General features: G+C 34.2%; 3 protein-coding genes across 7 annotated transcripts; 2 read left to right on the forward strand and 1 right to left on the reverse strand.

Moving 5' to 3' along the window:
- Positions 1 to 1,021: 1,021 nt before the first annotated feature.
- On the forward strand, positions 1,022 to 2,671 carry LOC145951617 (uncharacterized). Of its 2 annotated transcripts, none has more exons than XM_083062993.1 (3): positions 1,022 to 1,161; positions 1,784 to 2,020; positions 2,096 to 2,671. In XM_083062993.1, exons 1-3 carry the CDS (start codon positions 1,147 to 1,149, stop codon positions 2,162 to 2,164), a joined length of 321 nt encoding a protein of 106 aa, XP_082919119.1. In that variant the 5' UTR covers positions 1,022 to 1,146; the 3' UTR covers positions 2,165 to 2,671. The 2 variants fall into 2 exon arrangements, with proteins under 2 accessions (XP_082919119.1, XP_082919120.1); XM_083062994.1 differs by having other exon boundaries at positions 2,124 to 2,671.
- On the reverse strand, positions 1,578 to 8,179 carry LOC109807760 (dihydropyrimidinase). Of its 4 annotated transcripts, none has more exons than XR_014429388.1 (14): positions 8,034 to 8,179; positions 7,415 to 7,552; positions 7,237 to 7,288; positions 6,596 to 6,865; positions 6,267 to 6,478; positions 5,471 to 5,591; positions 4,783 to 4,870; positions 4,611 to 4,689; positions 4,367 to 4,454; positions 4,230 to 4,270; positions 4,071 to 4,123; positions 3,758 to 3,914; positions 3,098 to 3,354; positions 1,578 to 2,009 (listed from the first exon to the last, which is right to left on the reverse strand). XR_014429388.1 is itself a non-coding variant. In XM_020370396.3 (14 exons), the coding sequence occupies exons 1-14, from the start codon at positions 8,121 to 8,123 to the stop codon at positions 2,005 to 2,007; spliced, it is 1,464 nt and encodes a 487-aa protein (XP_020225985.1). In that variant the 5' UTR covers positions 8,124 to 8,179; the 3' UTR covers positions 1,578 to 2,004. The 4 variants fall into 4 exon arrangements, 2 of the variants coding, with proteins under 2 accessions (XP_020225985.1, XP_082919118.1); XM_020370396.3 differs by having other exon boundaries at positions 3,285 to 3,354; XM_083062992.1 differs by having other exon boundaries at positions 3,279 to 3,354.
- A 160-nt stretch (positions 8,180 to 8,339) lies between these two features.
- Positions 8,340 to 12,908, forward strand: LOC109807755 (dihydropyrimidinase). The gene is made up of 13 exons (XM_020370364.3): positions 8,340 to 8,751; positions 8,946 to 9,083; positions 9,184 to 9,235; positions 9,801 to 10,070; positions 10,191 to 10,402; positions 10,858 to 10,978; positions 11,150 to 11,237; positions 11,323 to 11,401; positions 11,603 to 11,690; positions 11,790 to 11,830; positions 11,938 to 11,990; positions 12,111 to 12,267; positions 12,509 to 12,908. Exons 1-13 carry the CDS (start codon positions 8,656 to 8,658, stop codon positions 12,698 to 12,700), a joined length of 1,587 nt encoding a protein of 528 aa, XP_020225953.1. The 5' UTR covers positions 8,340 to 8,655; the 3' UTR covers positions 12,701 to 12,908.
- Positions 12,909 to 13,093: the final 185 nt, after the last annotated feature.

Raw genomic sequence — 13,093 nt, forward strand, 5'->3', positions numbered from 1 at the left:
CCTCAAATAACACCAGCGGAAGACCCTTGGTGAAAATATCTGCAATTTGATTGCAATTTGATAACGTGAGGAGCCATGAAGCACTCGAACCTGGCCGCGAGCAACCTTTTCTCGAATAAAATATATATCCATTTCAATATGCTTAGTGCGTTGATGCTAAACAAGATTTCCAACAAAGTATTATAATAAATCAGAACATATTATCATATATTCTAACAAAAATCTCATGCTTCATCTCAAGATTGTGAGTTTTATTTATTTATTTATCATTAGTCAATCTATATTTTAAAAATGAACAATTATTTTATGTGATAATGTTTTTAAGTTTTAACGGAAGTATTTTTAGTTATTTTTATAACTCTTTATTTAATTCAAATTTTTATTTATCATATTTATTTATAATAAAATTTTAATATTTTAAAATGTTTTCTCAATAATTAAAAATAATCTTGTATTATAATATAAATTATTTATTATAAATTTAAAATATAATTTATATATTTCAAAATATTTATATATACAAATTTTAGATATAATTTATACATTAAATATAATATTTATTTATACTAATTTATTAGAAAATTTAATTATATATAGCAAATATTTTGCATGAGAAATACAGAAACTAAAGTCTTAGTCTATCATATGATGTTATATGTGGACGTTCATTATGTAGAAAGCAACAAGACAAAAATATTGACATACCTGAAAGTGGCTTACACCAGAAATTAGTTTGACAAGTTAGTTATTTTACGTTTCTTGTTTTACTCATTTCTACGTTTTATTTTTGTGATCGATAAAAAGCTGCATTATGTAAATATCTTATGGTATAGAATAACCATCACATTTCCCCTAAACTTGGATAATATCATGTTCTAATTTGTACAAAGTAGGTGGACAGCCACATTTTTTTGTCCTACTTTTACTCAGATCACAAGACTTCATATCTACAAACACGTTAAGTTTATCCCCTCCTTTAAGTTCGGATATTTTGAGTTTTATCCTAATTTTTCATAGTTAAAATACCCCATGACTAGAACATTCAAACACCTTTCAATTAAATATTGAAGAAATAGCAGTAATAAGCACCTTGATCTAGTTAGTTGCATCTCCACATTCCCATGTCCCTCGCCTCCTCATTAGGCCATGAATCATATGGAGGTAATTCTAAGCCTAAAATCAACATAAAATATATATCATCACTATTTGGTCTGCAATATTCTTTAACCATGACAAGAACCAGGAACCAAGTATATGAAATAACAAAAATTTTTTTATATATGATGCTACTATGCACATTTGTTAATAAACTTTATTGTTTTTATCACAGGTAGACATTCAGTGTTTCCTTGTAATATTTCAAAGTTCATTTGGGTGTTTCTTAATTTACTTGATTTCATAGACTGCCTAGTTTCTGTAGTGATCCAAATTAGATAAAACTCCACAGTATGCTGCATGGGATTTTAGCCTTGTGCTTGAATTGGTTGATGTGCATTTATTATGGGGTGTTAACCAATGCAAGATCAAGATTAAACCTTATTTTCTTATGCTAGTATTGAAAGCTTGGAACCTTGAACTGAAAAACAAATCTTTAATATCTCGAAAGACTAGTCTTTAGTTTCGGATGAGAAGATACACAGGTTCACTCATAAAAAGAAATAGTTAGTGTGCACAAGGGGTGTAATAACCAATACAAGTTCAGAATGAAATTTCCAATACACCCTGTAAACAAATTCTTTTTTGAGAAACAACAAAGGTACTGAGTAATACTATCCTTGTGCAGGTAACACCTGCTATGATTTCTGTGCCTCAATTTGGAGGGTGGGACCAAAATGCACCGGAAGCCAACAGCTATACAATCATGTTCGCTCGGGTTCGTTCAATGAAAAGGCATCAGAAGATTAACCTCACTGAAATCAGACATGTAAGCCTTGATGATGAAGGGGATTTTGTCAATGCCAATAATCATGGTCAGGCTCATCATGTAAGCAGGCGTGGTCGTGCTCATCCTGTTTCCATGGTGAGAACACTTTCTTTAGTTCCTATTTCAGTCACAAAATCATTTAAGCAAAATGACACTAGCATATGTAATCAGGGAATACAATGTCTAATTCACCATGCAGGGGAAAAAGAGGATTCTGGCCTACTTAAATTGTTGCATTAGGCCGTGATTAGCTAAGAACCATAATACCATAGCCACTCCTTGATTTTCAAATCAAAGGATAATAGCACGAGGGATCCATGACTAGTTAAGGTCATCACATTCAAAGTATTGTCCAGTCCCGGGTTGATCTTTTCTTTTAAGAGTTGTGAATGACTTGTTAGTAAGGGTCTCTGCATTGAAGGTATTATTGCTCCCGAATTTACTCTTGAAAAGGTATCTTAAAGAAAGAAAGGTATTGATAAACTACCATTCATCTTATATCTTAAGAGATATAAGACTTTTTGACATATCATGAGGATCCATGTCAATAGAGGATCATGTAAAAATCTATCTTATTTTATGATGTATATAATTTGTTCATTCAATGTATATAATTAGATTGTCTAATTATAGGAATTAAATAATTGTGTCATTAGTGTCCTTTATGACCGTAAGTATTTATGTAAATTTAATCATGATATTATGATGAATAAGGAACAAAAGAAAGAGATTCTGACCCATGACTCATTAACATCTTTGAGTTCAATGTATTGTTCGATTCTAGTTTTATTATTAAAAAGACGTCTCAAGATTTAAAAAGAAAGATGTTTATAAATTATTCTTAATTACCAAAATAATGTGAGACTTTTTGATATTCTTGGAGCTTTCGAAACTCCAAGCAATGTATAAATTTTTGGCATACCGGATAAAACCTGCCCAGCAGGTTCCATAATCTGAGTGTGCTACATATTGTTCAGTACGTCATTAAAGCTATTCTCTCTTTTTCTCTTAAAAGATTTGGACAACAAGCAAATACATTACGAAAGTGTAAAAGTAAAAGGTGACATAAAGCATATCTAGTATGTATTGAAATGTACTTATGATGCTCCCACTACATATATATATATATATATATATATAAATTTATTTGAACAGAAAACTAGATTAACATACATCTTTGTCCCCCTCCTTCACCAAGTATAATGTTGAAATTTGACTAAAAGGATTTCAGAAATTTTTTAAGTGCTGGATTTGGCTCGCTTCACAGGGGCTTGAAGGGAATTTAGATAAAAAGCATCCTTTATGTCCATTCCATCAAACAAATAACTAAAGGGTGGCATTTTTATATATCTACCAGTACCAGGAGCAACCTTCAGTTCATTATTTTCCCAGACAACTCTTCCTCCTTCAATAGTCACTTCAATTTTCCCCTGAAAAAAAGTACTTTGAATATTGATATTACATCACAAGGCTTTAATTACTGAACTGTACACATACAAGAACACATTGAATGGAGCCATAGGACACGAACAAGGCAACAAAATAAAAAGCACAATATGAACAGATCAAGTAATGAGTGGGGATACTCAAAGCCTAGAAGGTGATGGAGAGAGAGAGTTATGTACTTAAGGGGGAAAAGCCTCAAGTAGCGCACTTGAGTTTTTAAGAATAATTCATTATTCTCATTGAGAAAATGCTAACGAATACCCTCAGGGCACTAGTTAAGGAATTCATATTAAACCAAAACAAGGACATTGTGGTGTACTCATGTTGTCACTAACCAGTTAATCAACTTCAATCCTTAGATGAACCAAATTATAATTCAATCAATACCTTTCCTTTCCTTCCCTCAAAGACATTTGTGTCCAGTCTGGAGTGGTGGGACTTTGCAGTTATCTCAAAGCTTGAATTTGGATTGAGGATGATAATATCTGCATCAGATCCCTGGAGAATAGCTCCTTTCCTTGGATATATATTGAAGATTCTAGCACTAAAATGATTGTAGAAATAAAAGATATCAGCAATACTTTGACATCTTTACCAAACAGATTCATCAAATTAATATTAAAATAATTAAATACTCGAGTTTCCCTTATTTCCATAAGAACTGGATGCTAATTTTTATTTTGATCAACAGAAAACATACCATTCAGTGCTTGTCAACCGGACATAATCAGTGACAGATATTTGGCCAGATTCCTGTGAGATATATAACAAAAAATTCTAGTTAAAAGGTTATCCTCTTCTTCATTTCATCCCAATCTAAAATGAAATGGAAGACTAAGCTGATAATTGATTATCTTACCACCATGATATCCCATACCAAATGCATCCTTTCTTCAATACCTATTAGGTTGCAATGCACAAAAGTAAGGAAATATTTTACATCAATGGGAATGTATTTAGGCTAGAAATAACTAGGGCCATCCATCATGTGATTACCATTGACACCATTAGGAATTTTACGGAAGTCATCAATTCCAAATGCTTTCTGGGTGGAATTAAAGGCACAATGATCGGTTCCTATCAGCTGCAAATTTGTAAAAGGTACCCCTTGGTCAAATAAACAATCTTAGGAAAAATAATAAAATTGAGTTCAGAGCATTAGATAATACAAAGTTCAGAAACAACGAAAAGTTCTAGGATGCATTTCATGGTTGAGACTATCCTAATTATAATGTGAAACCTGCAAAACTCCTGTTGAAAGGGCAGCTTGAAGGGCCTTATCATGTCCTCGTTTCCTAATAGGGGGACTCATGACATACCTGAATCATGAGAATGAATATGGCTTATGTTCTTACAGCTGGAGAGAATAAAAGAAAACAACAAAAAACAATGAAACAAGTGAAGGCACTTACTTTGCTGCAGTCTCGAAGTCAGGATGCCAGAGCCAAGATTCATCAAGGGCTAAGCCAGAGGCAATAGGTTCTCCAATTACCCTTTGTCCTGCAGCATGAAAGCAAGCAATCAGTGGAACAAAAATGTCATGGAGGAAAAAATATAAACTAATTGCCTATTATCTAGTTTCAAAACAAGCAGGGGAGCACACTAAGACTAGTTATCAATTAAAACTAACATGTTACTTTTGAATCACACGTTAAGAATAGAAAACTCAATGTGATACTTAAGTCATCAGGTACTCTCTCACCTAATGAACTAGTCTTTTGTGATAAGGCGCTTGCATTTTGTACAGTTCAGAGCATTAGCAAAGATAGAATAAATGTGAACAAGTTATAAACTTAAAAGTGAGGATAAAACATGATGTATAAATTTGTTCCTTCTTCATGGCCACAAAAAATTTAAATTTAGTTTCTGCCAAAAAGATGCTTTAATTCATCATGGAGAGGTGGGAAAAGAAAAACACAAGGGGGCTCTGATCATAGAACAAGACAAACATGATTATAGTAAAATTCAACAGAACTCAATTTCAAAGAGATTATAGAGAGTGTTTCACTTATATTAGTCATCTGGGTTTCTGGAGACAACTTCTTTCTAGTATGGCTTAACAGATTCAAGTCGAGACTAACTCTAAAAGGATTAAAGAACCTGATTTCCGGGCCTTTGCAATTTCTTCCATAGCATCAATGCTCATTACATGAACCACATATAAAGGAGTGTCCACAAAATCAGCTAAGCGAATAGCACGAGCAGTTGCCTCTCCTTCCAACTACATAAGTATACCAAAGTCAAATAAAGAAATGTTCTATAAATCACAGAGACAGATATTTAGACTTTACAAGAATCACATAAGAAAACATAACATGTATTTAATACGACAACATACCTCCTATATGTGGTTTATAAAGTCACATGAAATTGAACACAACAAATGTCAAACATAAAAACAGTTAATTTGTCTCAAGTACATATGCTACGAAGGAATCCTGTTGAAGCAGCTGAAATTTCTGATGACAACAGTATTTTGTAATGTGAACTTTTATCTAAAATTTATGTTGTAGTTGGTGTGTTTGTTAGTCTACTGCAAGACTCAACCTTTTGGAGTGTGCTCAGCTATGTAATGATGTTGGACAGGTTACCCATACCTGTTAGGCAGTTCAAAATGTGTTGCTATGTATTTATTTATGCTCTATATATGTATCAGAAACTCATCAGCAAATAGATTAATGAAAACCCCTTCACGTTTCTGATTCATAAAAACACCTCTTGTGCAACAAATCCTAGTAAGATGAAAAGGGAAATTTTAAATATGTGTGAAAATCATGTTCACATGCACTATTGATTGGTAAGATAATGAAGAAGATGAAAAGAGATCAGAAGTGGCCAATATTTTCATTCCACTGTTATGTAAATTCTTTAAAAAAGAACAAACATGAGAATTTACCACTGCAGGCCTTGAAAGAGCATGCCCCTCGGGGCCAGTTATTCCAAGTTCTATCATTTTTTTCTGCCCTTCATACACAGCATCTCCATTTTCTGCATGGACCATAGCTAAGGCACCAAGAGACTTGCACTTTTTAAATCCTTCCAGAAGAAGCTCGTCATTGATCATAAGAGCTCCTTTGTATGCCATGAAAAACTTAAAAGAGTTGATACCTGTAATTACAGAACAAATATGTACTACCTGAAATAAATTCTTCACAACTCGTTCAAAGGGTTATTGCCACACAATCAGCCAAATTATTAAAATGCAACAAGGATATAGACTATGACCTTTCTCATTGACCATGAGCTCCATTTCTCTTGACACAGTTTCATCCCATTTGGTAATAGCCATATGGAAACCATAATCCATGCAAGACTTATTTGCCTTCTTTTCATAGGCTTCAAAACCAGCTGTTAAACTTCCTTTAAGTGGTATAACAAAGTCAATGTGCATTGTTGTCCCACCAGCTAGTGCTGCAGCCTGACCACTGAAGAAGTCATCTAAAGTTGTTGTATCCATAAACTCAAACTCTAGGTGGGTGTGAGGATCAATGCCCCCTGCCAGTTAACAAAAAGATGCATTCCGGAGTATGTCATATAAAAGATAATAACACTAGCAGTAGTGAGGGGCATGAATAGCAATTCCACCAGTTTGGAATACATTATAGAAAGGCAAGGAGTGTATGGGTGTATCAGACTCATCTGGTGCCTAAGGACTAAAATATTGTTTTATACAAGAATTTGAAGTAGATGCAAGAAGACAAGATACATATGTATCTTCCAATGATCTTATGTTATGTCCACATATCCTTCATCTATCACATTCATTCTAGCAGGATCTAATATATTTTTCTAGTTTAGTGTAAATATCAATATTAACTAGTGGTGAATTTTAGTGTAGGTGTTATGTTGAAAGTTTAAGGCCCAACCTGGCATGACAAACTTTCCAGTGGCATCTATCACAGTCACCTCATCTCCAACCTGCCAATGGAATCAAACTACACAATAGAAAGCAGAAAGTAATAGAAACACAAGGTGCTAGAAATCAATGCCAGAGGGTTAACACAGCATACAAACTAGAAACGTTAAGCACATGAGAAAAGATACCGTGATGGTAGGACTGATGGCAACAATGATGCCATCTTCCACGTAAACATCGGCAACCTGTTGGTGGTGAGCATTCACAACCGTGCCTCCCTTGATCAACAGCTTCGACGATGGAATTCCAGTTCCAGCTTCACAAAACTGAATCGTCCAATAGCGGAAATGAAAATCTCAGTTCAGTACTATATGATATGTATACTAATGATTATCACTAAATAATTTCGTATATAATTGGATATTTTAAAGGCTAAAATACACTCTCTTTTTTTTTTTTTTTTTTTTTTCTTTCACTTTGGTACTCAAATTTAAAAAAGTTTCACTGGCCTCCTCTTAGACCAAATTGATCTTCCGTTAGTTTTATTGTATTAATGTTGTTTATAGACCATATTGATCCTTCAGTTAGAATTTTTATGCTGCATATTTCCCAGTTCGTTACGTGTCACAAAGTTGACTAAGTTAGTAACTTAGTGTGATAAACTGAAAACAAGACCAACTTAATGATAAAGATGAAGGACCAAAAGTTTATTTTATCTACTTTCAAAACTTGGAAAACTTGAAAGGAGAAGAGAAGAATGAACGAGTTGAGTAAAAGTCAACTGAGAAGAGAGGTATGTGCGGTGACCTGGTTAGATTGTGAAAGTGAAGAGGGAAGGGTGATGAAGAAGGTAAGAGAGAGGATATGAAGGAGGATGAGTTGTGACATGAATCCCATTGCTACTACTCACTATTCAGCACTCAAATGCATCTTTCACCTTATCTTGTTTTATTGCTCAAACTGAACTTTGATTTTGCTATCTCAGTCAATGACAACGTGGATTAACGATTGAATGCCACGTGGTTAAACTCATCAGCTGTACAAGGCCAACACCTATTGATTCTATAGGTAGAAAAGTAAAGCACGAAACTTGATGCAGCATCAGTATTCTAATCATTTGGAGAATTTACATACCGAAGCTTATACAGGCAACATGAAATTTCAATTCTAATCATAATAGCATAAAAAATACTTGTAGCTAAATTTTGCTTAAAATAAGTTGTCTAGAACATTTTTCTGCCCAAAACTATAATTTTATTCTTTTGGGGGTTCCTTTTTTTGTTAAACCGTGTTGCTTGTATTTAACCAGAAGAATACATTTTGAGAAATAGTTACAAAAAAACACTTCTCAGTTCTCATCGACTATCCAAACAGGCTCACGTTGACTCTTGAGTGAGTGGTCGGAACAGTACCAAGTAGTGTATGCGCTATGTGGTTGTTCAACACATCACAATTCCTTCACATCTTCTCTCTTACCTTCTTCATTATCATTACCTCTTCACTTTCACAATCCAACCAGGACCAGGTTCACTATCTTATCTTCTATTTTCATTTTTTCATTTTCTCGTTTGCGTTGATCCAAGAGTTAGAACTTTGATTTCAACTTCAAGTGACTTTTAACTCGCTATATATGATCATTAGTAGTTTAGTACTGAACTGAGATTTTCATTTCCAACAAGTTCTCTGCTGAATCCATCTTGTCTTTTGGGAATGATCCAGTTTTGTGATGCTGGAACTGAAATTCCATCATCCAAGTTGTTGATCAAGAGTGGCACAGTTGTGAATGCTCACCACCAACATATTGCTGATGTTTACGTGGAAGATGGCATCATTGTTGCCGTTAATCCTAACATCAGGGTATTTGATGAAATTCCCTAGCAGTGCTTAATTTGCTTTGCAACGCCTTGCGTTTTTGTTACATTATGCTTTCTCATGTATGATTCATTTCCATTCCCAGGTTGGAGATGACGTCACTATCATAGATGCCACAGGCAAATATGTCATGCCAGGTTTCAATCATCAATTATAATTCATCACTTATTAGATTAAATTAGAATTCATGTACAGAGTAAATATTTTTTACCCTATCTATTGACGTCAAATTCTAAGATAGCATCAGATCAGACTCTTAGTGGTTGTTATCGAGTCTATCATGTTGCTGTCAGATTACCCTTAAATGACTAGTCTTTCAAATTTCTTATTTCAGATGTCTGGTTTTCGATGTGAAATGAGTGTGTTAAAGATCTCATGTTGATGTGTGATAAAATAATATATATAAGTCGGGGCAACTCATTGCCATTTATGAGATAAGTTTGGTGATTAGATTAAAAGTTTGTTTAGATACAAATTTAAAATTACTTTTGAAAGTTTCTCTATTAGAAATAACTCTTTATTTTTAGCAAAGAAGGTCGAAAAAATACTTCTAACTTGTATTCAAACAAGTTGTAAAAGTCATATATGAAATGATTTCTAATTGATTGAAGTTGTTGGTATAAAAAATGCATAGAAATTAAACTACTATTATTATTATTTTAATGTGCCTGACAATGAATGCTCCTTTTGTTAACTGGCCAGGGGGCATTGATCCTCACACTCATCTAGACTTTGATGTTGTTTTCACTACAACGGTTGATGACTTCTTCAGTGGCCAGGCGGCAGCATTGGCGGGTGGGACAACAATGCACATTGACTTCGTTATACCACTTAATGGGAGTTTGACAGCAGGTTTTGAAGACTATGAAAAGAAGGCAAAGAAGTCTTGCATGGATTATGGTTTCCATATGGTTATTACCAAATGGGATGAAACTGTTTCGAGAGAAATGGAGCTCGTGGTCAAGGAGAAAGGTTGTGATTTAGTATTTCCTTGCTGCATTTTGATAGTTTAGTTGATTATGTGGTAATAACCCTTTGGTTGAGTTGTGAGGAATTTATTCCAGGTAGTACATATTTGTTCTGTAATTGCAGGTATAAACTCTTTTAAGTTTTTCATGGCATACAAAGGAGCTCTTATGATCAACGATGAGCTTCTTCTGGAAGGATTTAAAAAATGCAAGTCTCTTGGTGCCTTAGCTATGGTACATGCGGAAAATGGGGATGCTGTGTATGAAGGCCAAAAGAAAATGATAGAACTTGGAATAACTGGTCCTGAGGGGCATGCACTTTCAAGGCCTGCAGTGGTAAATTCGCAAATTTATTCTTTTATAACGAATTCACTGACTAATGGGATGCTAAAATTGTGCATATGCCTGGTTTATTTCATCTTCTTCGTTGTCATACAAAACTATAACATACACAATTTTCAAGCTGGGGTCAAAATTTTGCATACTTACTGGTTTGACATTTATGGTGTTCCTAACTGTTGGGGTTATTTTATAGTATTTGTCTAAGAGAATATTTTATGATGGTTATTTTTATAAGATTATTACACAAACATACTCCACAATGATGAGATATTGTCCACTTTAGGCCTTAGCCTTCACGGTTTTGCTTTTGGTCATTACCCAAAAGGTCTCTCAATCATTGAAATATGTTTATGCTATATAAGTTATTATTTTTATCATATTTTATCGATGTGGGACTTGTTTGTATCCCAACACTAATCCCCCCACATTTGACATTGTTACATGTGTAGTTGGAAGGAGAGGCAACTGCTCGTGCTATCCGCTTAGCAGATTTTGTGAATACTCCTTTATACGTGGTTCACGTAATGAGCATTGATGCAATGGAAGAAATTGCCAAAGCCCGGAAATCAGGTTCTTTTATGCTTTTGGTGTTGGTCTTAACTTTTATTCATGTATGCATTCATCTCAATGAAGATGAACAAAAGGATCTCTATACATTTCCCATATGATATTTTAAGTGTTATTTCTCCCTGATAACATTTTTTGTAATAGTAAGGTCACATGTTTGTTCTTGACCTGCAGGACAAAGGATAATTGGGGAACCTGTTGCCTCTGGGTTAGCCCTTGATGAATCTTGGCTTTGGCATCCTGACTTTGAGACTGCAGCAAAGCAAGTGCCTTCACTTGTTTCAATGTTTTTTATTGCCTTCAATTTTATGAACATAAGCCTTACTCATTTCATTCTCATGTTTTAGGTATGTCATGAGTCCCCCTATTAGGAAACGAGGACATGATAAGGCCCTTCAAGCTGCCCTTTCAACAGGAATTTTGCAGGTTTCACATTATGATTCATGCTTACATAGGTTCAATAACCATTTGAACATAAGGGTTTGAGTTTTAGGAAGTAATTAGAATAGTCTCAGCCATGAAATGCGTCCTAAGTCTTAGCATTTTCCATTATTTTTTATCTATTTATTGAACTCAATTTTGTTCTTTCCACTATGATTGTTTATTTGACCTTGAACAAATTTGCAGCTGGTAGGAACAGATCATTGTGCCTTTAATTCCACCCAAAAAGCTCGTGGAATTGATGACTTCCGGAAAATGCCTAATGGTGTCAATGGTAATCGCATTAAGATCCAGGATATTTGTGGCTTAAGTACATTCTCGCTGATTTTGAAATGTTTTCTTACTGACAAACATTGCAACCAAAAATCTGTAGGCATTGAAGAAAGAATGCATTTGGTATGGGACATCATGGTGGTAAGATATCAATTACCAGCTTAGCACTCTATTGCTGTTCAGGTTGGAGTAAAATGGTGGAGAGGATAACCTTTTAACTACAACTTATGGTTTTATATATTTCACAGGAATCTGGCCAAATATCTGTCACTGACTATGTCCGGTTAACGAGCACTGAATGGTATATTTTCAGTTAATCAAAGTAAAAATTAGCCTTCAAATGTTTGTTTTGTAAAGATGCCAAATGCCAAAAGCTAAAAGCATCACTAATGTTTTTTATCTCTACAATCATTCATTTCAGTGCTAGAATCTTCAATATATATCCAAGGAAAGGAGCTATTCTCCCGGGATCTGATGCAGATATTATCATCCTCAATCCAAATTCAAGCTTTGAGATCAGTGCAAAGTCTCACCATTCCAGATTGGACACAAATATTTATGAGGGAAGGAGAGGAAAGGTACTGGTTTAAATATAATCTGGTCAATACAAGGATATAAGTTAGTTAACCGTGAACCAGCTATTTAGAGTCTTGTTTTCTATTAGAATTGGTGTTTTATTTTGTTAACAAGCATTGACATTTTATGAAATCCTTTATTAAACTAACAACACCTATGATACTTGTTTTTGTTTGTATATAATCGAAGCCTTGTCATGCAATATCAAGATTCAAAGTTTTTTCTTTCCTCTCCTTTTCCCAGGGAAACATTGAAGTGACTATTGCAGGAGGAAGAGTTGTTTGGGAAAATAATGAACTGAAGGTGGCTCCTGGAACTGGGAGATACATCAAAATGCCACCTTTTAGTTATGTGTTTGATGGAGTGGATAAGAAGGATGCCATTTATCTAAATTCCCTTCAAGCCCCAGTGAAGCGACCCAAAACCAGCTCTTAGAAAATTTCTGATATACAAAGAAGCTAATCCAGTTCTGTGTATAAATAAAGAAAAATATGTATATCCAACTTTTGAGATGCCTTGAATTTATATTTTGTCCGTTACTATTTCTAATGAGGCTGTTATATTTTATCTTTGTTATAAGGCTAAAAGGCATCTGTATCATAAATCTCTATTCATTCAGAAATAAAAAAACTCTTGAACTGCCCGTGTACGTAGGTCACATTGACTGAACCACGTAATTTGTATGTCGTCTTTTTTCTCTTGATCTCTTTCTTTTACATATTGTCATAATAATTGGTATGAGAGTTCTAGGTTACGCTAGGGCCTGATCTGAAGAAACACAATGTCTTCGTACAAATTCGATATTGATAAATTTAATGGATCGAATGA

The sequence above is a fragment of the Cajanus cajan genome, chromosome 9, assembly GCF_000230855.2.
Source record: "Cajanus cajan strain Asha chromosome 9, NIPB_CcT2T_4, whole genome shotgun sequence".
In the NCBI taxonomy this organism is placed as follows: domain Eukaryota; kingdom Viridiplantae; phylum Streptophyta; class Magnoliopsida; order Fabales; family Fabaceae; genus Cajanus; species Cajanus cajan.

What these genes read in the sequence shown, in the direction of transcription:
- LOC109807760 (XM_083062992.1), bottom strand. Translation starts at nt 8,123, where the DNA reads ATGGGATTCATGTCACAACTCATCCTCCTTCATATCCTCTCTCTTACC. An exon ending in CCATCAGTCCTACCATCACG is followed by an intron (nt 7,289 to 7,414) that starts GTATCTTTTCTC and finishes TTCCATTGGCAG; the next exon opens with GTTGGAGATGAGGTGACTGT. An exon ending in AATTCCTAATGGTGTCAATG is followed by an intron (nt 4,271 to 4,366) that starts GTAATCACATGA and finishes GCAACCTAATAG; the next exon opens with GTATTGAAGAAAGGATGCAT.
- LOC109807755 (XM_020370364.3), top strand. Translation starts at nt 8,656, where the DNA reads ATGTGGTTGTTCAACACATCACAATTCCTTCACATCTTCTCTCTTACC. An exon ending in AATGCCTAATGGTGTCAATG is followed by an intron (nt 11,691 to 11,789) that starts GTAATCGCATTA and finishes AAAAATCTGTAG; the next exon opens with GCATTGAAGAAAGAATGCAT. An exon ending in TGGTATGGGACATCATGGTG is followed by an intron (nt 11,831 to 11,937) that starts GTAAGATATCAA and finishes TATATTTCACAG; the next exon opens with GAATCTGGCCAAATATCTGT.
- LOC145951617 (XM_083062993.1), top strand. An exon ending in GTGCTCATCCTGTTTCCATG is followed by an intron (nt 2,021 to 2,095) that starts GTGAGAACACTT and finishes ATATGTAATCAG; the next exon opens with GGAATACAATGTCTAATTCA.